General features: G+C 45.9%; 1 protein-coding gene and 1 long non-coding RNA gene across 3 annotated transcripts in view; both read right to left on the bottom strand.

Moving 5' to 3' along the window:
• Window positions 1-372: 372 nt before the first annotated feature.
• On the bottom strand, window positions 373-14,966 carry LOC122689910. The gene is made up of 3 exons (XR_006339945.1): window positions 14,847-14,966; window positions 12,215-12,217; window positions 373-384 (listed from the first exon to the last, which is right to left on the bottom strand). It is a non-coding gene; the product is annotated as an uncharacterized LOC122689910 (long non-coding RNA).
• A 1,824-nt stretch (window positions 14,967-16,790) lies between these two features.
• LOC122689909 (homeobox protein ESX1-like) overlaps window positions 16,791-19,207 on the bottom strand; it is a 391,984-nt gene continuing 389,567 nt past the window's right edge. The window contains exon 5 of one of the 2 annotated variants that reach the window (XM_043896739.1): window positions 16,791-17,344. In XM_043896739.1, the coding sequence (XP_043752674.1) occupies window positions 16,943-17,344 (402 nt within the window). In that variant the 3' untranslated portion in view covers window positions 16,791-16,942. The remainder of the gene's footprint in view (window positions 17,345-19,207) is intronic. The other variant, XM_043896738.1, reaches the window with a different exon arrangement.

The raw sequence follows: 19,207 nt of genomic DNA on the forward strand, positions 1-19,207 counted from the left end.
CAACAATTAACACTAAAAAAAGAACGCAAGGGTAACAGAGCCTTAGTTAACTGTCATGTACAAATCTTTTTTTTTTTTTTTTTTGACAAATCAAAAATTCTTTTGTCAGCCACAGTAATCAAACCACCATGGTACTGGAACAAAAACAGACATATAGATCAAAGAACAGAATAGAGACCCCCAAAATAAACCCACACTCCTGCTGTCAATTAATCCATGACAAAAGAGGCAAAACTATACAACGGAGAAGACAAGCAAGCGGTGCTGGGAAAACTGGATGCTACACATGAAAGTGTGAAATTAGCACATTTCTTCACACCATACACAAAAACAAACTCAAAATGGTTTAAAAACTTAAATGTAAAACAAGACACTGTGCAACCCCTAGAAAAAACATAGGTGAAACATTCTGTGACATAAATCATAGTGACATTTTCTTAGATCAATCACCCAAGGCAAAAGAAATATCAATCAAAGCAAAAGTAAACAAATGGGACCTAATCAAACTGAAAAGCTTATTATGCACAGCAAAGGAAACCACCAACAAAACTAAAAAGAAAACCTACTGAATAGGAGAAAGTATTTTCAAAGGATGCAACTGACAAGGGGTTATTATCCACAACATAGCAAACTGCCCGGCAGCACGGCACCCAGCACTCCTCACTCACCGCCGAGAGCCCGAGTCCTTCTTCTTTTTTATTTTTCTCTTGTGTTGTGGTATAGTTGATTAACAATGTCGTGTCTGTCTCAGGTGTACGGCAGAGTGATTCAGTTATACACACACATGTGTCTATTTTCTTCAAAATTCTTCCCATTTAGATTATTACAGAATATTGAGCAGAACTTTTCTGGTGGCTGAGTGATAAAGAATCTGCCTGCAATGCAGGAGATGCAGGTTCGATCCCTGGGTCAGGAAGATCCCCTGGAGAAGTGCATGGCAACCCACTCCAGTAGTCTTGCCTGGAGAATCCCATGCACAGAGGGGCTTGGTGGGCTACAGTCCATAGGGCTGCAGAGTCCGACACAACTGAAGTGACTGAGCAGGCACTCACATTGAGCAGAGTTCCCTGTGCTATACAGTAGGTCCTTGCTGGGTATCTATTCATTTTATTTTTAACTAATTAATTTATTTTAATTGGAGGCTAATTATTTACAATATTGTAGTGCAGCTTTTTGCCATCCATTGACATGAATCAGCCATGGGTGTACATGTGTTTCCCACCCTGAACCCGCCTCCCACCTCCCTCCCCATTCCATCCCTCAGGGTCATCCCAGTGCACCAGCCCTGAGCACCCTGTCTCATGCATCGATCCTGGACTGGCGACCTGTTTCACATATGATGACATACATGTTTCAATGCTATTCTCTCAAAGCATCCCACCCTCGCCTTCTCCCACAGAGAGCCCAAGTTCTATCCCTAATTCAGAACTAAGATCCCACAAGGCATGCAGCATGGCCCCAAAAACACTGCAGAAAAAAAATGAAAGATTAAATTCAAAAAGTAAACCTAAGAAATCTAAAATACACAAGCAGCTCATACAACTCAATGCAGAAAAGATAAACAACCTAATCACAAAACGGGCAGAAGACCTAAATAGATATTCTCTAAAGCAGACATACAGAGGGCCAAGAGGCACATGAAAAGATGACCAACATGGCTACTCATCAGAGAAATGCAAATCAAAACCACAATGAGGTAACACCGCACACAGGTCAGAATGCCTGTCATCAAAAACTCTACAAAGAAATGGTAGACAGGGTGTGGAGAAAAAGAAACCCTCCTATACTGTTGGTGGGAATGTAAATTGGTGCAGGCACTATGGAAACTGGTATGGAGGTTCTTCAAAAAATTTAAAAAAGAATTACTATTTGATCCAGCAATTCCATTCCTGGATCCAGAAAAAAAATGAAAACTCTAATTTGAAAAGACATATTCACCTTAATGTTTACAGCAGCCAACTGCTCTTGGCTGAAAATAATCTGAGATACACACACACACACACACACACACTCACACACACAGACATACACACAGACACACACACACACACACACACACTCGGCTTCCGTGCTGGCCCACGGCAACAAGGGGTGTCAGCGAGTCGGGGCCAGTGCATACAAGTGGCAATCACACCTGCTCGTACACCCAACTTCAGAACACAATGGCTGGGGCTTCACTCCCACCTGACAAATCTTGCCCCAGCTTTTCTTGCGGCCAACCTTCACTCAGGAAGGGAAGGCAAACTCAGGAAACGAAGCTCGAGCCTAGCTAAACTGACAAACCCACGGCAACAAGCAGAGACAGACACCACAGGAGACTGGACCTGGTCATTACCGGAGGAAAGGACGACACAGCATGGCAAATGACACACGCGGGGCCATCCCGGGCCTCAGTTAGACAAGGATGTCCCAGCATTTGGTGCTCAGATTCCACAAAAGCTGTGTCCACAAAGGACTCATGTAACCACCACATTTATGCCACCCATCCTGTTGAGTGTCTCTGTCCACCATGCTCGGTGGAGCAGAAGAGGAAGCTACCCTAAGTAAGCGTGGAGTTACTGGCAGCATTTCAGAAAACTGGTCACCATGACTTTTGGTCACTGACCACTGACTTCTGAGCTAGGCCATCAACCTCTGGACATTCCACCAGCTTCTCAAAGAGGGTGAGTGTTCCTAGGGAGCTATCCGAAAAAAAATGAAAGACTCATTTGGAAAGATACATGCACCACGGCATCCACTGCAGTACTATTTACAATAACCAAGATATGGAAGCTACCCAAGTGTCCATCAACAGAGGAATGCATAAAGAAGATGTGGTGTATATATATAGACACACACACAATGGAATACTACTCAGCCATAAAACGAAGGAAATTTTGTCGTTTGTAACAACATGGATGGACTTGGAGAGCATTATGCTTAGTGAAATAAGTCAGAGAAAGACAATAACTGAATGATACCACTTGTATGTGGAATCTAAAAAATAAAACAAGCAAGTAACTATGACCGAAGAAAAGAAACTAAACTCACCGATATAGAGAACAAACTAGTGATTACCAGTGGGGAGACAGGTGGGGAAGGACAAGATAAGAGTAAGGGATTGATAGGTAACAAACTACTTTGTATAAAATAAAGAAGCTACAAGGACATATTGTGCAGTACATGGAATATAGCAATATTTCATAATAAATATAAACAGAGTATAACTTTTAAAAATTGTGAATCACTATGTTGTACACCTGAAACTTACATAACATTGTACGTCAACTATAACTCAATTAAAAACGTGTAAATACAAACAAAATCAACCTATAGAACAGAATGAGTGTTTCCTTACTTTTTCATGATCCTTGGACAAATAAGGGTGATAGTATATAGGCTTTGGGAGGAAGCGTAACTAGTTTACAAAGCTTCAGGTGCGAATATGAACCTGAAATCTGTCCCAGTGCGACCCTTGGATATCTTCCCAGATTGAAAAGCAAACTTTGAGAGGCAACAACTTCTGGCTCTGTGCACTCTCCCACATCTATTAGGAATAAGAACTAGTGGGCCCAATCACAGGAGAAGAGCTTGAAGATACAGGGAAGTTGCAAAGATGATAGCACAGATATTCTGCTGATTTTATGGGATAAGACGGGCTTGGAGCATTTTCCAAAGGAGAAAGAATCGGAAGTGGCTTTATCCATCACAAAACAGCTGATTCTTACATAAGAACATCCAGCAAAAAGCTCTGCTTTCCTGGTTTGACTGGCAGAAAGCTATGCAAGCAGAGCATGGTAAATAGCTACACAGCACACACTTCATTTAAAATTATTATTTATCCTCTGGGTAAACAAAGTTAGAAATAGAAAATATTAATTTAGCTACTAAAGTTTTACACCTAAAGACTTCCTCCTGAAATTCTGATTACTCTCTTTTAAAGAGTAATAGAAACTACGGGAGTTTCTTTGAAGAACCAGTTTTCTTCAGGGGTCATGGTGGCATTAACAACAATAGTAACAGCAACAGTGGCTAATATTGATTTAGGACTTGCTATGTGCTAGGCACTAACCAAATATTTCACATGTATTATCTCATTTAATCCTCCCCATAACTGTAAACAATCAGTAGCCTGATTGCTTCCACTTAAAAGATTAGGAAATTGGAGCCTAGAAAGGTTGTGATTTGTGTAAAGACACACAGTAAGCTCCAGAGCCAGATTCCAAACCCAGTCGCCCCACGTTCCTACAAAAATTCACACTGGGGACTTTCCTGGTGGCCCAGTGGCTAAGATTCTGAGTTCCCAGTGCAGGGGGCCCGGGTTCAATCCCTGATCAGGGAACTAGATCCCACAGGCCACACCTAAGAGTTCACATGCAGCAACTAAGACCCAGCGCAGCCAAATAAATTAATTAAAATAGTCTTTAAAACTGACATTAAAAAAAATTCACACTGATCAAGAGGTAGACATTACTTTGTCAAAAGATGTATAAACAGGAATGTTGAGTGCAGCATCTTTTAAAAGAGTTTAACATTTGAAAAAATCTTGCTTATCATAAGGAACTGATTAAATTAATGAAGGTCCCTCCATCCAACAGTTTTATGCATCTGGTAGGAACTATATGGCAAAGAGGTATGGATAATATGATCCAATTTTAGTTGAGACAGCATTTTACCAGTACTTACATATACGAAAACATCTGGAAAATTATACAGAAGAATACAACAATCATTTTGAAGTGGTAGGATGCAAGGTAAATGAAAACCTGAACTTCCAACTTGCCCTACAACAATTATTACCTAATAAAGAATAGAATAAAATCTTTAAACATCACACTACTCCGTTTCCCTGAGAGATACTGCTTCCAGCTTGAGCTCCAGGCTGGAAACCGACTGCACTCAGGTGCTCTGTCATTATCCTCTCTGGGCTTCCTATTCCACATATGTAATAACAAGAAGGTGGTTTAATTTCAAAAATTCCTTCCAGCTCTAACATTCTTTGAGTTGGTCAATTTCATTCCTAAGGAAGTTCTTTACAAAAAAAGAAACATTTAAGAAGGCCGTGTGGGGATTTAATGTCCAAAAAGGTCTCGTCACACCTTCCCTGTTGTCAATTAACAATGTTGTGATAATTTCCGGTGAACAGCCGATGGGCCTCAGCCATATCTACACATGTGTCCATTCTCCCCCAGACTGCCCTCCCATCCAGGCTGCCACATCACATTCACCAGTATCCACTCTTTTTTAAGATTCGTTCCCCAATACAGAATATTGAGTTCCTTGGTCTACACAGTAGGTCCTTCTTTGTTATCTATTTTATATACATTAGAGTGTGTATGTCAACCCCAGTCTCCCGAGAAGGCCGATTTTTAACCTACACATTAACAGACAGACAAAAAACACTATATGCCGAAACAGCACACCGGGCGACCCAAGCCAAAAAAGAAACAAAAGCAAAGAGGCCAAACACAATCCCCGGTCCCGTTCTCAGTCCATAGACTCTTGGTTTCTTTCTTAAGATCACCCGTTACCCATACATCAGAAAATGATAATAATAATAATAATAACTAACCTTTATTTCTCGGCTATCCATAGGGCCATTTAGGGCTTCCCTGGTAGCTCAGCAGTTAAGAATCTGCCTGCCAATGCTGGAGACAGAAGAGACACAGGTTCGATCCCTGGGCCGGAAAGATCCCCTGGGGTAGGACATGGTAACCCACTCCAGTATTCTTGCCTCGAAAATTCCGTGGTCAGAGAAGCCTGGCGGGGTAGAATCCATGGACTCGCCAAGAGTCGGACACGACTTAGCGACTTAGCGACTGAGCACACAGGTATAGGCGAACTCACTGCCCAGCAGAGGAAGTCGGAAGAGTGTTTCTTAGAAAGGCGGAGGCGGGGGGGGGGGAGGGGGGAGGCGGAGGCGGGGGGGGGGGGGGCGGCGGCGGCGGAGGCGGCGGCCTTGACTGACCAACCTGCCAGGAGGTACAGGCGCGGGGGCGGCCGGGCGCGCGCCTGTCCCGCGGGCGCAGGGAGGCTCTCCCGCGCCCTCTGCTGGGGACTTGGCTCCACGCAGACCCTCCGCGTCCTCGCCGTCCCGACAAGCTTCTGGCCCTTTGTGCGGCGATGTGAGACTGCTAGGTGACAAGGCGGTGAACTGGGGGTTACTAGGGGCTGCAGTGGGGACGTGTGGAGTCTGAGAAGTGAGGTGCAGACTGAGGGCGATGTGCAGCCTGCGGGATGCAGGGTCACCAAGATCTACTTTCCGCTCTGCGAGTGTGGTCCTGGCACCGCCGGTGACGTCTCCCGCGCCCCGCAGCCCTTTGCTCTGCCTAGAAAAATGGTAGAAAGCGGGGGCGGGGGGCAGTTTCCATGGAGCCTTTTAAGCCTGACTCCTTCCCATAAACTGCAAAACCTGCCCTTACAGGGAAAGCGCTGTGTTTTCTATTAGCCCTCAAGCAGGACCGTTTATCAGCAATCCGTATTATGAAAACGGAGGACGTTTTCCAACAACTGTAAATCCTGAAACTATGTCTTGCAGGTCCTCCGCCGGGGACTATTTCCCTGAGAGTCACTGGTCTGGAATCTTCCAAACTGACTTGCTCCACACCCGACTTCTCCCCCACCCCTACTTTCCATCCCCTTCGCAAATACTTTCCTAGATGCATATTCACCTAAGAACTGTTAATTCTGAGTTCTCACCCATTTATGTCCACCTGCTAGTTGTGCGGCAGCAGGTACGTCACTCCTCAGAGATAACAGCATCAACTGCTACAGAATGGATGAACAAACCTCCTTTATTCCCTCATTCCACCTGTGTCAACCGAGCACCTACTCCATTTGGGCCCTGGGCTGGGTGCTGGGAAGACCTCAGGGAGAAGGATGCTTTCCTTCCTGTCATGAAATTTGCCTCCCAACTAGGGACCCAGACAGGAAACCAATAAATACACAAATGGTGATGTGTCCACGTAAGGAACGTGGTACAAGGAGAGAGAATACATGGATTCTGACTTGGGTTGTAAGGTCAAGGAAGGGACACAGAAGCTCAACCTGAAGGATACCTAAGCCGGATGAAAGTTGTTCGGCAAAAATCCTGAACTGGGAAGGTTTCACATGTTCTAGGAAAGGCCCAGGAGTGGCTAGATATCAGGAGTGAGGAGGAGAGAGGCTCCAAAGGAGTTTGGAGAAGTAACCAGGGGACCCTAGGTGGTGTACTTTCTTGGGATTTGGACAAATGTATTAATGACGTGTATCCATCATTATTCTGTCAAACAGAGTATTGTCACCACCCCCCACATCCTCTGTGTTCTGCCTACTCCTCCCTTCTCCTGACTCCTGGCAACCACTGATCTTTTTTGTTTTTGTCTGTCTCCACACTTCTGCCGTTTCCACAATGGCATATGAATGGACTCATACAGCATGTAGCCTTTTGAAACTGGCTTCTTTCACTTAGTAATAATGCATTGAAGATTCTTCCATGCCTTTTAGTGGACTTTTTTTCAGATATTTTAATGTATCCAAGTGTGGAGAAATGAAAGTCGCTCAGTCATGTCTGACTCTTTGCTAACACATGGACTATACAGTCCATAAAATTATCCAGGCCAGAGTATTGGAGTGGGTGGCCTTTTCCTTCTCCAGAGGATCTTCCCAACCCAGGGATCAAACCCAGGTCTCCCTCACTGCAGGCGGATTCTTTACCAGCTGAGCCGCATGGGAAGCCCTGATGTATCCAAAGAGCTAAAGAAAACAATTTCTAAAATCAAAAGGAAAGATTCCACTCCAATAAGAGCTTGCAAGTCATCATCCCACCCTCACAAGAAAAGAATATGAATAGATTAAAAATCAATGACTATTCTTGACTCCATCACAGAATTGAAGTCATGGGACAAATTGTAATCCCCAAACTGTTGATTCTCAAGATTACAGATTATAGTGAACAGAGATTCAGCACACCTGAGGCAGAAAATCTTGAAATCTATAAAACTGGAACTTAAAAGGTAGCTTCAATGAATTGCTGGTGACTGAGTGTGGACTAACTTGAGAATTAAAAATTCCTAGGGACCTAATCAAAGCAACCCCCGACCCCACAATCATGGTGTTTACCCCTAGGATCCCCAACAGGTTTTCTTTGGTAAAGATCAGAGAAAAATTGCCTCCTGTTTGACCAAGAAAGAGGGGAGAAGTAACTATTTGGAAACAAGCGAAGAGTATTCTCCATAACAATGGCCTATGCAGCAAGGGAGAAGACTTCACCAGAGCCTTCTTGGACTTGGGGTAAGGGAGATTACCAGACTTCAAACCTTCTAGACATCCACCTTCACCGAAGAGAAGAAAAGAGCTGAGGAGTACTTGTGAAGGTCATAGTCCAGGGAGTCAGGCACACTAAAAAACGGAGACCAAAAAAAAAAAAATAAAAAAAAATAAAAAAATTTTAAAAACTGAGACCAAAGCATCAGATTATAGAACGTGTCCCCTCAACCCAGACTTGACCAAACATCAACAAGGTCTCCTTATAATACAGTGGGTCACAGCTGAAAGAATGGAAGGCTCAGACTCTATTTAAGAAGGGGCTTCTAAGGGAAATGAAAGATGCAACAGATAAAGACAAACACATGTGTGGAAATTGAATCCTCTGATACTACAGATACAGAAAACAGTAAACACAGCGTATCTCTTGGTCAGATAAAAATAAGATGTCATACAAAGTCCTGTGTACTTCCAAATACCTGATCGTTACTGGCTTTCAATAAAAAAATTACATAGCATGATAAAAGAAAAGAAGAAATAGTCTGAAGAGACAAAGCAAGTGCCACAAGCAGATTCAGGTATAGCAGAGATTATGAAATTATCAGACTGAGAATTTAAAATAAATATGATCAATATGCTGAGGGCTCTAGTGGAAAAGGTGGACAACTTGCAAGAAGAGATGGATAATGTAAACAGAGAGATAGAAATCCTTAGAAAGAATATAAAGGAAATAGTAGAATAAAAAACTAAAGAAATAAAGAATATATTTAATGGACCCATCAGATGATTGGAAAGGGCTGGGGTTAGAATCAGAGAGTTTGAAGATGTCTCAGTAGAAACCCTCCAAACTGAAATGTAGAGAAAAAAATTAATAAAACGTAGATTAGAATATCTTCCAATCACTGTGGGACGATTACAAAAGGTATAACATGTATAATGGGGCTACTCAAAGCAAAGAAAGAGGAAAGAAACAGAGGAAATATTTGAAGTAATAATAACTGGGATTTTTTCTAAAATAAATGACAGGTCGACACATATAGGAAGTTCAGAGAACACCAAGCAATATAAATGTCAAAAGGAAAAAAAAAAACACCTAGGCCTATCATATTCAAATTGCAGAAAACCAAACACAGAGAAAATCTTGAAAAAAGTAGAGAATAAAAACACCTTACCTAGAGAGGAACACAGGTGGTCCCCACAGGGAGTCTTGCCAGAAGCCTGACCGAATGGCAAGGCTATTAGCCATATCCACGGTTCAGTGAAGATACAGCAAGCCTTCTTGTTGAAGTGACCCGGACAGACATCCACACTGCATGAGGCTCTGCCCATTGCAATGAGCATCCCTCCTCACACTCAGTAAGGGAAAGGCCATTCTCAGATTCGATGGCAGCTGTGCCCCATTCCTGCTTGTTAGTAGTTGCCTGGGAGGAGCCATCAGGTGTGCTGATCAGGCCCATTTATGGTCCAGGACAGCGGTCCCCAACCTCCGGGATCTAATGCCTGATGATCTAAGTGGAGCTGATGTCATGATAATAAAAACAAAGTACACAATAAATGTAATGTGCTTGAATTGTCCTGAAACCACCATGACCCCCGCCCTGTCCCTGGAAAAATTGTCTTCCACGAAACTGGTTCCTGGTGCTAAAATGGTTGGGCATTGGTGATCCAGAAGGTCTTCGTACCTGGACCCTCAGAGGGCCAGTGGAAGCAGTGGCTCTTTGGGCAATATGCCAGGAAGCCAAAGAGACACCCCTGAGAACTTTTCAGGGAGTTGTGAGACCGCATCTGGGCTGCATGTTGCTCATTCCTGTATGTACCATTTCTATAGAAGATTCCTGAGCCAACTCCACCAGGTGAGTTGAGACATCTGCTTGGATCCATGCCACGATTGGAATTTATGGTCTTAAGATTACTTTAGGGGCTTCTCTGGTGGTCTGGTGGTTAAGAATCCACCTTCCAACGCAGGGGATGCAGAATTGATCTCTGGTCAGGGAACTAAGATCCTACATGGCTCAGAGCTACTTAGCCATATGTGCCCACAGCTACAGAGCCCATGTGCCTTAATGAATTATCCCACATGAAGCAACAGAGATCCCACTTGCCGCAGCTAAGACCTGACATAGCCAAATAAATGAATAAATTTTTTTTTTAAAGATTACTTCACAGCCATGAATCATGTGCACAGTATCCACCAAGGGCCAATAAGAGGCCAATAACTGTGTCCCGAGCTGACTAAGACACTGGGGCTGCCTGATTCATCTCCAGATTCACCAACAAAGGTGAAATCCAGGGCCATCACCATGCAGACTCTAGTGGGACTCCGTGTCGGGTTCCTCATAGTCTGGTTGCTGGCCCCAGATTAGAGTTCCTTAGTGGGGAGAGCCTATGAATATCCCTTGAGGCCCCGGGATTGAGTGAGTAGACCCAGAGATGTCTTTGGGAAAGTCCTTGCCCAGATTGTCCAGAAGAGTGCAGCTGAATACCATTTTTACATTATTCTTTCCGTTGGTCTGTGCTGTGCTGAGTTGCTCAGTCCGGCCCTTTGCGAGACCCCCAGGCTCCTCTGTCCATGGGGATTTTCCGGGCGAGAATACAGGATTGGGTTGCCATGCCTTCTTCCAGGGGATCTTCCCAACCCAGGGATTAAACCCAGGTCTCCCACATTGCAGAAGGATTCTTTACCATCTGAGCCACCAGGGAAGCCCATGAATATTGGCATGGGTAGCCTATCCCTTCTCCAGGGGATCTTCCCAACCGAGAAATAGATCTTGGGTATCCTGCACTGCAGGTGGTATTTTTTACCAGCTGAGCTACCAGGGAAACCCCAACTTTTGCTACTTCTGCCATAACTATTTTTTTTTCCTTCTGTGGCCAGGGAGAATTCTGGTTTGGGGCCTGCTGTGGCACCAGAGGTTCATAGCAGTTGATCTGATGGGCTTTGTGGGATTCAGGCGAGTGAGCAGAACTCGGGCCAGTCTCCAGCATCAGCAGTATTCATAGCTCTGGAGCATGTGTGCTCATCAGTGAGGGGCCATACAAATCCTCCTTCTTTCTTGGCTGTGGGGCATTGACCCTACTGAGGGAGAGGTCAAGACACATCTGTCCTTGGTGCACTGAGAAAATTCTCCCTGCTTCTGGGAAGCAGTGGGCTCTTTTTGACTCCTCTGCTTTTTAGTTCTGTCTACTGTATTAGTGTCTTCATCATCTTGGCGGTAGCAAATGTTTACTGAACACCACAGCTTGCCATGTTTTCTTCTGAGTGCTCCACGTGAATCTCTTCATCTTATTTTCAGCTCTATGGACTAACTACTATTAAGATCCCGTTGTATGGATGAGGCTCAGAAAGCTGAAACACTCTGTTCAAAGTCACAGAGCCAGTAGTGGCAGAGCTCTGATTTCAATCCGAGTCCAAAGTTCCTCTTCTTGCTATAAAGCCTCGGTGCCTCTCACACTTTCTCCTCCCCACCCGCATGCCTCTCCCTCTCCAGGCCGTCTCAGCAGCATAGTCTCTATGTGGGTCCCAGGTTTCTGTGCTGTTCTCCAGGAAATGAGCTCAGAGATGGCACTCAGCTAAGCACTTCCCTTTCTTTATTGGGACTGAGACATTGTCTTAACAGGAGAAACCAACCACTCTATATACAAGCACCATGGTTAAGGGCAGGGGCTCCAAGCCTTGGAGATTTCATAGACTAGTAATATTAGTAAAATAAAACTGGGTTTGGACAGAGGTCATAATCTTTTCATTTTACCAATTAAGACCTTGTCATACTCCTCCTCCTACTAATATTAATAATAGAAATAATATCTAAAGGTTATAGAGAAATACTACCATATACTATTTTCAATCTGTCAGTGAAGTACCTGATTTGATCCTCACAAAAAGCATACTCAGTAGGTTTTATCTTTATCCCCATTTTGGAGGCAAGGAAATTGACAAAGAGAAACGTTTTGTAAATTACTCCTGACTCTGCTGGTAACCATTATAGTAGACTGTCTCTCTATGTGTTTCATAAAAGGTATTTTTTAAAAAAACCATCAAAGGACCTCCCTGGTGGTCCAGTGGTTAAGACTCTGCGCTTCCACTGCAGGGGGCGTGGGTTTGATTCCTGGTTGGGGAGATAAGATCCTGAGTGCCACAGGGTGTGGCCAAAAAAAGATAGTAAGAAAGAAACCATCAGGCACAACTGGAGGCCCTGACCTTAGAATTTAGAAACAACCAAGTAAAACACGGAGGGTTCAGGGTTTGTCTTGAACAAAGTAAATGCTGTGTCTCTGTTTTGTTCCCTGTTTTTTGTAATTTAATGTGACAATACTACTATGTGCTTTGAAAATTAAACGACTTCATACATACTGAGACCTTAACCCAGTGACTGGCACACAATAAGAATACAGTACATATCAGCTACGACACTTATCATTGTAATTCCTTGTGGCACAACCCTGCAAACTAACCTCTTGCTGGGAAGAAACTAAGGCAACTCTAGACTCTTCCTGTTGCTGAGGTCAGGTAAGTTTCTGTAACTGACGACACCCTCCTTCCTCAGCTGTCTCCAGTTTCCCCTCCTTGACTGAACCGAAGCAGACAGAAATGTCTGGGCTTTCCCTCCCACTGGTTGATGCTGTTGTTGCCATCAGTTCAGTTCAGTCGCTCAGTTGTGTCTGACTCTTTGCAGCTGCATGGACTGCACCAAAACAGGCTTCCCTGTCCATCACCAACTACTGGAACTTGCTCAAATTCATGTCCGTCAAGTCGGTGATGCCAACCAACCATCTCGTCCTCTGTCATCCCCTTCTCCTCCTGCCTTCAATTTTTCCCAGCATCGGGGTCTTTTCCAATGAGTCACTTCTTCCAATCAGGTGGCTAAAGTATTGGAGCTTCAGCGTCAGCGTCAGTCCTTCCAATGAATATTCAGGACTGATTTCCATTAGGATTGACTGGTTGGATCTCTTTGCTGTCCAAGAGATTCTCAAGAGTCTTCTCCAACACCACGGTTCAAAGGCATCAGTTCTTCAGTGCTCAGGTTTCTTTACAGTCCAACTCTCACATCCATACATGACTACTGGAAAAACCAGAGCTTTGAAGTAGATGGGCCTTTGCCAGCAAAGTAATGTCTCTGCTTTTTAATATGCTATCTAGGTTGGTCATAGCTTTTCTTCCAAGGAGCAAGCGTCTTTTAATTTCATGGCTGCAGTCACCATCTGCAGTGATTTTGGAGCCCAAAAAGATAAGTCTCTTACTGTTCCCATTGTTTCCCCATCTATTTGCCATGAAGTGATGGCATGATCTTCCTTTTTTGAGTGTTGAGTTTCAAGCCAGGTTTTTCACTCTCCTCTTTCACTTTCATCAAGAGGCTCTTTAGTTCCTCTTCGCTTTCAGCCATAGAGGTGGTGTCATCTGTATACCTGAGGTTATTGATATTTCTCCTGGCAATCTTGATTCCAGCTTGTGATTCATCCAGCCTGGCATTTCACATGATGTACTCTGCATATAAGTTAAATAAGCAGGGTGACAATCTACAACCTTCACATACTCCTTTCCCAGTTTGGAACCAGTTCATTGTTCCATGTCTGGTTCTAACTGTTGCTTCCTGACCTGCCTACAGATTTCTCGGGAGGCAGGTAAGGTGATCTGATATTCCCATCTCTTGAAGAATTTTCCACAGTTTGATGTGATCCGCACAGTCAAAGGCTTTGGTGTAGCCAATAAAGCAGAAGTAGATGTTTGTCTGGAATCCTCTTGCTTTTTCTATGATCCCACAATGTCAGCAATTTGATCTCTAGTTCCTCTGCCTTTTCCAAATCCAGCTTGAACATCTGGAGGTTCTCAGTTCATGTACTGTTGAAGCCTAACTTGGGGAATTTTGAGAAATACATTGCTAGCATGTGAGATGAATGCAGTTGAGTGGTAGTTGGAACATTCTTTTGCATTGCCTTTCTTTGAGATTGGAATGAAAGCTGACCTTTTCCAGTCCTGGGGCCACTGCTGACTTTTCCGTATTTGCTGGCACATTGAGTGCAGCACTTTCACAGCATCATCTTCAGGATTTGAAATAGCTGTTGCCATAGCAGCACTCAAACTTTCCTTCTGAAAACCCTGGGGAACAGGGACTCATAAACTTCTTCTGAGGCTTCTGCCACAGCTGCTTGCAGGTTGGATGGCCACTCAGGTATTTATTTATTTTTCATTGAAGGATAATTGCTTTACAGTATTCTGTTGGTTTCTGCCCAACATCAGCATGAATCAGCCACAGGTGTACACATGTCCCCTCCCTCTTGAATCTCCCCTCTAGCTTGTCCCCTGTTTGAGTTCCCTGAGCCATACCGCAAATTCCCACTGGCTCTCCATTTCCCATGTGCTAATGTCTGGTTCCATGTTCCTCTCTGCATGCATCCCACCTTCACTAAGGTATTGAGGGTTAGTAAGGGACGACTCCTCAGAAGTCACCTGCAGGGGTTCTCCCCATTCATCACCCAGACCCCAAACTTGACCACGCCCCTGAGTTCACGCCGATTCTGCCAAACAGCCTCTCATCAGGAAGGTCAAGGGAGAGAAGGATCTAGGAGAGCACAGGGCGTGCCGCTGTGCTAACGACTCAGTCGTGTCCGACTCTCTGTGACCCCACGGACTGTAGCCCACCAGGCTCCTCTGTCCATGGGGTTCTCCAGGCAAGGATACTGGAGTGGGTTGCCATGCCTTCCTCCAGGGGATCTTCCTGAGCCAGAGATGGAGCCCCAGTCTCTTATGTGTCTGGGAGAGTTCCTTACCCCTAGCGCCACCTGGGAAAGGCCCTTAGGAGAGAGGATCAAGAATGATTTTCCTCACTCATATGTGAGAATAAAATCCCAGCCTTGTCCTTCTCATGTTGGAGCCTGGGGCTCCATGAGGGAGTTCTAAATAGAACCTTTCTGTAAATAAACACCCTGCCTCCTTGGTTTGGCCTTAGACATCTTGGATTTGGCTCCAAGTCAATTCATCAAAAGCCATCCTTTTACCAAAAGTCAAGACACAATGACCAAGTGAACAAGCGGGTCATTCTTTGCAGGATTAAGTTACTATATGAGTAATGTGCCAGAGCTTACCACACTTGCTGACTTACCAAAAACTTTATTGTTGTTCTGTGTATTTATTTCAGCTTGTTGTTACTTAACATACAAAAATGCACATATTTAATGTATATATTTTGACGAGTTTGGACATGCATACACAACCATAATACCATCACAATGTTGTTATCTGTTTTAAGAGAAGAAATAATCTGGATTTTTAAAAATATTCTATTTCTTTATTTGTCTGCACTGGGTCTTTGTTACGGCAGAAGAGATCTCCCATCTTCATTGCGGTATGTGGGCTCTTTAGTTGCAGCATGTGAACTCTTAGTTGTTGTGTGGCATCCAGCTCCTTGACCAGGATTCCAACCCGGGCCCCCAGCATTGGGAGTGCAGAGTCCCAGCCACTGAACCACCAGAGAAGTCCCAATGCTGTTATTTTTAAATCCAGAGTTTACTGGGGTTTTCTTTGCGCACAGTGGCCTGGCCCAGGGCTGGGGAGAGCCAGCTGCATACGGTTCTGTGCCTGGACGCTCCCCGTCCCCATGCTTTAATCCCTCCTTCCTCTGGGATAGGCAACTGGAGAGGACTCTCTTCCTCTGACAGCAATGACCCCTCCTCCACCCCAACCCCCAGCTACAAGGGGAACTTGGCTGAGGGCCTTCTCCTTCTCCTCACATACCCCTTCCTGGGTGGTTTCTACCTGGGAATTCCATTTGAAGAAGAAAGGCAAGGACTTCCTGCTTCTATTAAATAATGTGATTATGCTGCATCAGTGCTCAGGGACCACTCCTCCAGGATTCAGGCAGCACCCAAACAAGAGCCTCCTTTGCAGTGTTAAATTAGCTGGAACCCAGGTTCTCCCCAGGATGTTGAAGGTGACAAGATATATCTGAAGGCCACATGATCAGCTTTGAGCTGAGGAAGGAGGGTTACAGTTTCCACCTCTGGAAAAGGGGAGGGAGAGGAAAAAAGTCTCACACTGACCTAGACAGAGTCTCCTCTTGCAGTTCCTCTACAGAGCCAGGAACACCCTGTCCCGTAGAGTGGTTTCTGTCTGCACCCCTGCCCCACCCTGCATCCCCTGCACAAAAGGGAAGGCGGTGAACAGAACTGGGAGAGAACCAGATGAACACCCAGCTCCCTCTCCTCCATAAAGCCCTATGAGCTGCCCCTGTAGAAGTGGCCCTTGGGGTCCTTGCCTCTGACAACATGAAAGTGGCTCAGGCCTGCCTTGGAACACACTGTCCTTCCTTGGAGACTCATGCCACCCATCTTGCACATTGGTGGTCCCAATGGGGCAGGGTGGGGGGAGGATGGGTGTTGGAGATGAGGGTGGAAGAGAATGGGTGGGTCTGTGTACACCCCTCCTGGGCACCTGGGAAACTCTGGAGATGTGTGTGGCCTACTGATGGCGAGTATGGCTCAGCAGTTTCCATCAGACGCACTAACCCCATGTGACAGAACAAATGTGCAGAGATTTCACAACTTTATTGAAAATACAGAAAATGTGCCCTAAAATAGTGGGTCAATGACTCGGCACGTGTATGTAACACACTTGGCAGGCACTTGGCAGGCACTGTGTGCTTGATGGTGAGGTATCAGAACTTCAATCTGGCTCAAAGGCACTTTCGACAAAGCTGTCTTGGAGACCATTCAAGAGGAAACGGGGCTACAGAAAGGCCACTGGTGGTAGGGGACCAGGCAAGGCCATGTGAGGGCAGCCGGGGTGAATGGGGGGTGGTAGAAACCAGGGCAGAGGCAGAAACAGAGGGGGTAATGGTGGCATGGGCAGCAAGGCCAGCATGGGGGGCATGGGCGGCATGGGCATCAGCTCCAGGGGCGTTGGCTCCAGGGGCGTCAGCTCCAGAGGTGTCGGCTCCAGGGGCATCGGCTCCAGGGGCATCGGCTCCAGAAGGACCCAGACCCAATTCGGCTCCTGAATGAGGATGGTGTTGCAGGGTCCACCCCAGTTGGTGGCCACAGGGTGGGCCCGGCGCAGAGGGGGCGCATCTCTGAACCTCAGTGCTCTCTGACAGTTCCTCCACTTGGTCCTTCTACGCTTAAACCACACCTCCAGTCAGAGAGAAAAAGGGGCTGCGTTAGTACATGGGGCAGTTAATGTCAGACAAAAAAAAAAGGAGCAGGGAACTCTTGGTGACTTGAAATGGGAAACTACACCAGCAGAAGCTATTTCCTTCCGGTTACAATTGTTTAGGCCATTTACTTAAAGGCCCTCCCATCAGCCCCACCCCCACCCCCAGCAAGTGAGCCCTGATGACGCGCCTGGCTCTGGACTGGCCTATGGCCTCCTCTCTCCTCCCGCCTGTTACTCTTCCTGCCACTAACCCCACTCACTGGGCAGGTGCACCTTCGCCATGGGAGAAGTTGAGCACAAGATAAAGTGGGCGCCTTTGAAAACCACACTGAGAGGAACGGGACCCGTTTTGAACGGCCCATCTTTGGTGCACAGTAAATAAGCAGTAGGCGCGGCTGGATTCGTAAATAAAAGCTGTTCCCAGGGACCGCTGGGACGGCTCTAGAGACGGAGCTGGTGCTGCCAGGGAGGTTTGGTCGTGGGGGCCCAGGGACTCTGTGGCTCGTCTGCTGGCACCAGCGGAGTTGAAGCCCTGGACACTGCCTTAGCTCTAGCCTGCAGATCAGAGAGGTTTAGGCTGCTGCTGCCGCTGCCGCTGAGTGGTCAGTCCTGTCCGACTCTGGGCGACCCTATGGACTGCAGCCTGCCAGGCGCCATGTCCATGGAACAAACTCGGCCCAAACTGACTAACATTCTTAAATCTTGGCCCAGCCAAGAGATGGCGGGGAGGCGGCAACCACTGTTGCCTTTCTCAGTTCTGCACTCTCCACCCTGCCCACCCTCCAAACCTGCCCGGGCTCAGGCCCCGGTCGGCTCCCTCTGCTCTGGGTGCGGCTGCAGGACCTTGGACCAGAGTCTCTGGGGCCCAGCAAGGCCCTGCTGTCTAGGTGCTGCCACGCAACCAGGGAGCCTCATCGTCCCCTCATGCTTAAGGCAAGACGGTGCAACCTGCACGTTAGGAAGAGACTTGACAACCACGTGGGTCAGGATTCACAAAATGGCTCCTTCCGAAATATGAGCCAACTTTTAACAACTGAAAGAAAAGCCTGTGCTGTGGGCCCCACTGCTCCCTCAGCATCCCAGTGATTGGAATTACATCATATTTAATATTTTTGGATGTTTTCACACTGCAAACTTTACATGAAACCAAGGGCCTCCTCTCTCTATCGCCTCATTTTTCCTCTCCCATCTTAGTATCTGGGCCCTTCTGATGCATGAATATGTAGTCTTAAGGAGCCACATTAATAGAGCTCATTTTGGAGGGGGGAATAGAGTGTACCAGGGATCAAGTCTGCGTAAAGATAAGCAAAATGCAAAATTGGCTAACTGAAGTTCTGGCGGCTACTGCTTCCATATTCCCAGTACTGCTTTCACTGAATAACGCTTACTATATGTGAAAACAAGGGGAGGTGTTCATTAAAAATTTCTTTGGAAAATTGGTGCCATAGAATTTGGAAATAGGTGCCAACATTCTCTCTTTTCCCTTATGTGTTTCCTGTGGGTCCTTTTCCCTTCAGAACTCCATTAAGAGACCACTATGTAAACCCAGGAGAAGCATGTCACCAAAATTTCAGGTTTTCTTTCCCAGTGAGCTTGCTTTGCCTGCATGAGAGAGCAGAGGCCCAGGCCTCCCAAGCCCCGGCCAGACCTGACTGTGAGCCCAGCCCCTGGACTTAGGCTCCCAGCCCCGCTTTCCAGACCTGCCACTCCCACCCCACCAGGTCTGCAGCCCAGGTCCATCACAACCCTCACACAGGGGCTCTGCAGCAAAGCGAATAATAAAACCTTCCTGATTTTTCTTCCTTCCTTTCTTAATTTTCTACTTTTAAAAAATATTCC

The sequence above is a fragment of the Cervus elaphus genome, chromosome X (genome assembly GCF_910594005.1).
Source record: "Cervus elaphus chromosome X, mCerEla1.1, whole genome shotgun sequence".
Classification (NCBI taxonomy): Eukaryota; Metazoa; Chordata; class Mammalia; order Artiodactyla; family Cervidae; genus Cervus; species Cervus elaphus.